The sequence below is a fragment of the Poecilia formosa genome, unplaced genomic scaffold (assembly GCF_000485575.1).
Source record: "Poecilia formosa unplaced genomic scaffold, Poecilia_formosa-5.1.2 Scaffold393, whole genome shotgun sequence".
Taxonomy (NCBI): Eukaryota; Metazoa; Chordata; class Actinopteri; order Cyprinodontiformes; family Poeciliidae; genus Poecilia; species Poecilia formosa.
This window is the reverse complement of record NW_006800332.1, coordinates 259,253-266,899: the sequence shown is the minus strand read 5'-3', so window position 1 is coordinate 266,899 and position 7,647 is coordinate 259,253. Positions and strand designations below refer to the sequence as shown.

At 38.2% G+C, this 7,647-nt stretch overlaps 1 protein-coding gene across 1 annotated transcript in view; it reads right to left on the bottom strand.

Annotated features, from left to right (window-relative positions):
- Window positions 1-2,799: 2,799 nt before the first annotated feature.
- The window catches only part of LOC103154631 (TRPM8 channel-associated factor homolog), a 7,016-nt gene continuing 2,168 nt past the window's right edge, over window positions 2,800-7,647 (bottom strand). The window contains exons 5-12 of the mRNA XM_007575981.2: window positions 7,445-7,647; window positions 7,152-7,326; window positions 6,122-6,216; window positions 5,743-5,953; window positions 4,503-4,739; window positions 4,172-4,395; window positions 3,907-4,020; window positions 2,800-3,717 (exon numbers count right to left, since the gene is read on the bottom strand). The exon at window positions 7,445-7,647 is cut by the window's right edge and continues 44 nt beyond it. Of these exons, the coding sequence (XP_007576043.1) occupies window positions 3,484-3,717; window positions 3,907-4,020; window positions 4,172-4,395; window positions 4,503-4,739; window positions 5,743-5,953; window positions 6,122-6,216; window positions 7,152-7,326; window positions 7,445-7,647 (1,493 nt within the window). The 3' untranslated portion in view covers window positions 2,800-3,483. The remainder of the gene's footprint in view (window positions 3,718-3,906; window positions 4,021-4,171; window positions 4,396-4,502; window positions 4,740-5,742; window positions 5,954-6,121; window positions 6,217-7,151; window positions 7,327-7,444) is intronic.

Sequence of the window (7,647 nt, the reverse complement as noted above, 5' to 3'; positions counted from 1 at the left end):
ATTCAACAAATGGACTGATCTCCTTCAGGTGTGATTATAATGAACATTTGGAATGACCAGTATTGAGTTGGAAGTTTCTATGAAATATTCGGCCTGTGTGTAACCTGTGTATGCCAAGTCAGCAACAAGGTACGGTGGCCGACAGGTGCAAATGCGCAGCAACAGAGAAAACATGCAAACAAAAACGGAGACGCAAACAAATGAAATCCAGCAAACAAGAAGAGATGACGCAAATAAAAACCAAATCAAATGCAGCAAACAAAAAGCAAATGAAGCAAACAAAAAAGAGACACAAACAAAAGTCCCTCCTGCTTTGCTCGACCAAAACAGCAGAAGATGCTTCATCAGCACTGCGGGATATTGAATAAATAAATAAATTACTTTAGTGAACCAAAAATATTTACAGCTATTACCAGACTTAATATCTGTGTTTCACGTCCACTCATAGGGGAAAACTATTGGGAGTTTTTAAAACGATTTGCCGGGAGACATGGGTTCTCTCTCGGTATACCGAACCTGGAGCGCCCATATGTCGGTCTGACATATGGGCTCAAGGTAGGTCATCTTTTATTATTATTTTTTTTTAATCAGGCCGGTATACAGATATGATACTGGATTGATCATGTACACAGCGACTGCTGTCCCACAGGCCATGTCCGGTTTACTGTTTTGAAGCAGTACATGTCGTAATGACTGTGACCACCAGGTGGCGCGGCCATTCCTGCCTTGATTTCTACTATGTTGCTGTTAGAAACTAAGTAAATGCTGCTGGATCAAAACCGCATTGTCTCAATCTTCTCTTATAAGTTACAACAAACATAAATTCAAGCTATGGCAGTACTAGAGCAGCATGAAGTCACCACATGGATCTACTGGCGGCCTTCCTGTCTTTTTTTTTTTTTTTTTTTTAAGATGTTTTTTTTTTTTTTTTTCTAAAGATGTACCCAGGAGTAAAACATCAATGCTTTTGGTCAGTGGTGTTTAAGAAATGGAAAGTAGAAAAAGCAAGAGTTGCATGGAGAAAAAAAAGAGGGAAGCTCTGAAATGTGAAAAAATTGGCAACTTTTTCATAAAACGAGCTTGCAGCTAGAAATGTCAAATGAGGAGAGGCAAACAACTGCTCAAGTCAACTAAAGAAAGTCGTTTCTGCAAAACTACTCTGATGTCGAGGAAACAGTGTATAATGCAGATTTGAGTTACTGCCACAAGTTTTGACTGTACAAAACAGTGTTTTCTGCTTTACTGGTGCCCATAGGTTGTTTTTATCAGTCAGTATTTTGAAAGATATTGCTATATTTTATATTCAACATTGTGCTACAAAACAAGTAAACTAAATAGTTGTAAGTCCTACAGCTAAATAAATATTTTGTGGGGGTATTCCCACTTTCTTCAAGATGTCAGTCAGAAGGGACAGAATCTGCCTGTAGCAGAAGCTGCCATAATCCTGTATCCTCAAGAAGGAAGCACAATTTGTTCCCAGTTTTTTAAGGCGCTCTTCGCCTTGCTTGGTGAGTTCTCCATCCTCTGGAACATGACCAGCAAAGCGATGCAGGAGACGACGGAAATGGAAATTGTTGACCTGTCTGGGATCAGGAGCTTTGTAGACACCTGCTGTCGTTTCTCTCAACAAACTCAAGCCAAATTTGTTCAAGATCTTGTTTCCTGGAACAAAGAAATTTACGCAGAAGTAACTTTTAACTTTATGGTTTTTATTTAACAGAACTAGATGGTATGTTGAATTATTTAAATCACAAAATTTTGCTTTTTATTCTCCTTGGTTAAATACTGTATGTTGAGGGGTGAGCTCACTGTTTTTCATGATCTCAAGTTTTTTTAGTGAATATAAAAATTGTCAGCCTTATTTTTGTTACAGATGTGCCTCATTTACAGACTGTTTTTATTCTATGGATGCATATTCTACACTCTTGTTTTTGAATTCAGTTTTTCTTATTTTCAATGTGAAATGTGAGAATATTTTGAGAGCCTGAACTTGTGCTGAACCTGAATTTTCAGTCTAAGATGAGCAGCAATTTTTTAATGTTCATATAAATACATTATAGCCTGCTGTATTTCTTCGTCAAAGGGGTTTCAGAAGGTGAAAACAATTATGTTAGCTGTAAAATCTATTTTTTTGTAATTTTGACAGAAGAATTAGAGCTTCTTTTTCTCCTGTTTTACTGTAATTAATTTGCTTTGTGCAAACATGTTTTTTTGCACAAAGCAAAAAAAAAAACGTTGTAAAAAAACATGTTGCTAAGTAATGTTAAATGTTTGATAATATATATGATTCAGAGGATTATTTGAATAAAACACTGACGTTAACTCAAATAAAGACGTAAAGGTGCAGTCTGGACGCCTTTCCACTGGAGTTATTGAGGGAAGAGTCAACCTATGGAAATGTTTTATGACATGTCTGTGGCTTGGCATCCAAAGCTAAATGAACATGAACAGACAGGCCTGGAAGGAAAAATACAGACGAAGAAGCAGAAACGTGTAGAAACGTGTGTTTCTACATGACCTCTATGTTCTGAGACTCCACCTGAGAAACAGAACATGCTTTAATTAAAAAAAAACAAAAAAAAACTGAAATATCTGTGGCTCTACAAGCCTCAGTTACACACGCATAAAAAGAGTTTCGTTGATTAACTTTTGCATTATTTGTTCCATAATGACCCTTTTAAAGCAAAGGTATATTAAAATTTAATTTAAAAAGTCAATTTAAAGCGTCAAGAGCAACAAAAATGCAACACAGAAAATGAAATAAGACAACTGAGCAGGAGCGCAACTTTTTCTTCCTTCTTTGATATCCATTTATTTAATTTTCCTTTGAGATAAAGTGTTTTTGAATTGAAGTGATATAAGCTCGTATTCGCCCTGCAGCAGGGATTGAGATAGCAGAGATGGTAGAAAAGAAGTTCCCTGCTTCAAAGGTTCAAAAGTGTTTTTGTTATATTGATTTTTGCCATGTAGCAGCTTTTTGGATACTGTAAATGGACCCCAAAATTAAGTTTTTCCAGCAATGATTAACATGTAATATTGCAATAAGAAAAACAATATAATTCATAGAAAAAATCATCCTAATATAATTTGTGTGGAACATGAATACATAATCAATGAGCACATTGGTCTTCCATTTGTTTGTTTTTTATCTGAGATACAATTATCCCTTGATGCCCCTTTCATAAGATCTTTGTTGCTACATAAACCTAAATAACTCCTGAAATCCTTTGCCCAGGTGTGATGTGTGCAAATAATTTAAAGTAACATTTCCCATGTTTTTATATTCTGCTCTCCTCTTCCCTAGAATGCCATACTAGTAGGTAAAAAGTGCATGCAATATATATCCTTCTCTTTTTAATGTTATACATAAAGGTGAAAATGCAGGAAAATCATCACGACTAATTTACCCCAAACTAAAGTTCGTCTAACGAAACTGGTCCTCATAACCACATCAGTGCTCAGTAACAATCAGCTCTTTGCCATTCAGACCATTGGATGATCAGTCCAAGCAGGCAGGCTGGATAGTTTCTCCTCAGTGGCCTGTTCGATAGGCCATTCCCAGGCTTTGAAGAATCCAGTCAGGTTCATGCTCACAGTCTGGGAGAACGTCTCTGCATACAGGTTCATCTTTCCTTTGTTGTCTTTGGGAAAGTTGTTCATCTTGTGGTAGGCAGCAAACACTTTCTTAAAGGCATCCCAGCCAAACTTTTCCTGGAGCTACAAGAACAAACAGAGAAGTGCAAAGAAATTACAACAACAACAAAAAAAATTATATAATCTTTCGACAAGATTCTCATCAGATATATATGTATTTGAACTATTAATCATTTCTGAAAAGTTGTCACTGTATTTAAGAATTTTGATTAGGTTAAAGAACCATTTTTTTCGCGGTTATAATTCCCTTACCTGCAAGTATGTCTCCAGGGCCATCCACATGCTCCAGCTGCTGAGCTTTTTGCCTCCTTTGATGTAATCCTGAAGTCGGTTATTTCTTTTTGCAGAAGTTAACGCTCCATGAGCCTGCAGTAGCCAAAGTATGTAGCAGCATTTGTAAATACAGATAAAGTATTAAAACAAAGATTTATTTAAATTCTGGTCATAAACTGAAGCTTGTTTCAAATTTGTGTGGACCACAATACATCTACCTGTTTTAGGTATTGTTTTCCTTTACCTTGTCCCGTTTGATCCCAAACACCACTTCATGCACGTACACTGACCACAGGTTGCATGTGCACTCTGTGGTGTGTGGAGGGAACTCCCAGCAGCCTCGCTGTTGGTTGTGTCCGAGCTCATGAATGGCACCCCAAATGCCTTTGGTCTTCACATGGTCAACATCCACCAACCCAGTTGCAGAACCCCTGTGTGCCATTATAGGATAACCTGCATGCATAAAACCTGAGCAAAAAAACAATAAAATCCTGATTAAAGCATGAAGGACGACAGCACTGTTTGGGGAGACTCATCAGGATAAAAAATTAAGTGTAAAAGATAAAAATATCAACCGTGAGAAATTTGAACGTCTGCCACAAAACGCTCTTTCCGTGGAAATTTGTGGGGTTTGGCAGCCAGGTCAGCGATGGCCTTCATGATGTCATTCCAGAGGACCGCCAACTTATCGGGATGATCGAGACGTCTGACGACATCAGAGGGTACGGTGAGGATGATGTTGTCAAACTCCAACTCCGCCCAAGGTGAAGGGGCCGTACACAACAACGACCATTCAGCTTGAGTCGTAACACCTGAAAAGAAAATAACAAAAAGGTCCATTAAAACAGAGGAATGAAGTAACATACTTCATTCAATTTAACAAAATTGTCTCAGAAGAAGGAGCCGTTATTGATATCATATCCAAGTTGAGGAGCTTTCTACTTGCAAATCAGAAAAATAGCGTAATTTTCCTTTTGCTTTGGTGCCATCTCATGTTAGCAGTAGGAGCTGATTTTGTATATCCGTTTTATGTGTTCAAACAGCAAATGAACATTTGTGTCACAGCAGCAATATTGGGTATAAAACCTGGGGCTGCTTGACTTATGTCATTGTTCCCAGCTGAAATTCCAGTTGAGGGGAGCAATCTTATTGAATCACAACAGGGAACCTGGAAATGTGACTGCTAAGTACAAAGAAACTCAGCAGAAACACATCAAATGCACTACCACATGGGGAGTGTAGTCTGGAACAGAAGACAATGACTGCCGATGATTAATAGGTTTTTGTTGTTGACCAGAAAACGTTAAACAATAAGTTAAAAGGATATTTAGCTGCTTAGTGGCAAAACAGAAAAAGTCACAGTAGGGACTCTAACTTATCCAAAATTGGATGAGATTTGTGAAAATAAATGGCTCTAGCAGAGTCAGCATGCAACTCCAATTATGTAGATTGGTAGCCATCTTTTTTTTTTTTTTTACATTACCACTGTGATACAATAATTTGCTACAGGTGTAATTTACAGGGAAACTGGGCTGAAAGCAGCATGCTTTAAAAACCTTGAGTGGGTTGCTGGTCTGCTAGGTCTAAAAGGTATAACCTGGAAGAAACATTTCTCCTGAATTCATTTTGTTCACTGGACAATAGACTGTAAATCTTATTTTAAGAGCAAACTAAAACCTTTGCCATCACTACTTTTGTTTGGTAATTGATTTAAACCTCCAATGCCTGAGGTCAATGCTAAATCTGTAACTGGACACCTACTGACTAGAATAGTCTTTGATTTAGGCATCCAATAGTTCTCACCACCACACTCACCTGATTTATAATACGGTGCAGGGACAGCCATCTGTACAAAAGCCTGTAACCCCTGTGCCTGTGTGTTGGGTGGGGCCACAAGGTAAATGAGTCCTCCCCACAGGTTCGACACCTGGATCATCTCAGAGTTGACAGGAAAGCGTACGTGGACACACGAAGCTCTCTTCAACTCCGCGGCATTTAGGTGATCTGTTTGACAGCCTATCTGAATCTGTGGGTATAATAAAGTACAAGTTAAAGCTTTGGGAGGATGCTTCATAGCTTCATTCAAGCCCCTTTCTTATTATAACATGAGCAAGGAATAATTGCAAGTACATGGGCAATAATGTCATATTAAACACTTCTGCGTTAATACAGCAACAGATTTTATGTAAAGTACCTGCCATCCTTTGTTGACGATATCTGCTGGTATGGCCACATATGTCTTCATACCAGGAGAAAGGTAGAGACCTGTGCTGATCCACTCCTCTCCTCCTGATAAACACGCACAAACAGAAAAGGTCAAAGTTACCAATATCCATTTTAGTGTTTATTAAGAAATTAAACTTACATGCACTTTTCATAGATAAAATCAAAAAAGAGTTTTCAAAAAACAAAAGACACAGCAAAGAAATTACCTCATTTGACCGTGTGCGTAAGCTAGCTTTGCAATGGATAGTTATATTGGGTGATGAATATATTGCACTGCGGTAATCAATACAAGATGGGATGAAAGAATGAACAAGCATCTCCATATCTGCTACCTCCTAACCTTCTGGTGTTTCACAGGCGGAACACAAAAGGGTTTTGATTTTATGCAGGTATTAAAGGAGGACAACTTATGAATATGGACCCAAGGTTTCTTAAGATTGAACAAACTGCTAATAACAAGGGATTTATTTCTCTGTTTTATTAGAGTTTAGCTGGAGGAAGTTTCCTTTTATTGCCTCGACACAATTCGGTACCTCTGCTTGTACATCTGAAATAAAGCTTATATCATATGCATAGAAATTATATAACATGTTGAAGGTGGGTATAGTACTACCCAATGGCAACATTTACAGGATAGTAACATGATTTTCAAATTACCTCTGGAAAGGGTCTCAGTGCATTAGATATGATGGTTTGTATTGTGAATTTATTACAGTCCACAAGGGGGTGCCACAAAACTCAGTGTTGGGTCTCCATCCATATATAATTTACTTTAACAATCTTGGTCTAACTTTGTCAGATGCAAAGTTGTATCATTTTGCTGCTGAGATAGTCAGTCACAGCTGCAGGACAACTGTTGGCCAAGCCAGTGATTCCCTGTAGAGAACTCCTGTTGCTTTGTTTTCTCAAAAACAAAGCTTATCAAATTCATAAAATGAACTTGGGGAACTATCCATAAGGAATGTATACCAAAAAAAAACAAAAAAAAACACACACACCTTCTGTACTGACATCAATTTTGACCCTGTGATTGTGGACAACTGGCAGCAGTGGATTGTCCCTGATGAGGTACGGCAGGAGGTCGTCTGGATTTGGGCAAACCTTGTAAACTTCTGCCCCAATGTTGAGCAGAAGGTGGTCTTTGGGGCTTTTGACTGGGCATTTTTCACTCACCTTGGTGATGGAAATAAGAAAAATAAGGCAATTTTGTTTGAAACCACTGGTATGTAGTGTAACAATATTCTTGAGTTGTTTTAAAAAATGCATTAAAAATTTGTTTGTTTCTCCTCACCTGTGGCATGCCTGACTTTTTTAAGATGTCTGTGAGGGTTGTCACCACTTGAGAGTAGTGGCAGGAGTCATGAGCTTTCATGTTCAAGTAGGTGGAGCAGTCGCTGCCCAGCTTTTTGAGGAATTCCTCCTCATGTTTGCTGAGTGTTTCCTGCAGAGCTACATGATTTGCAAAGCGGTGCAAAAGATGCCGGAAATGGTAGG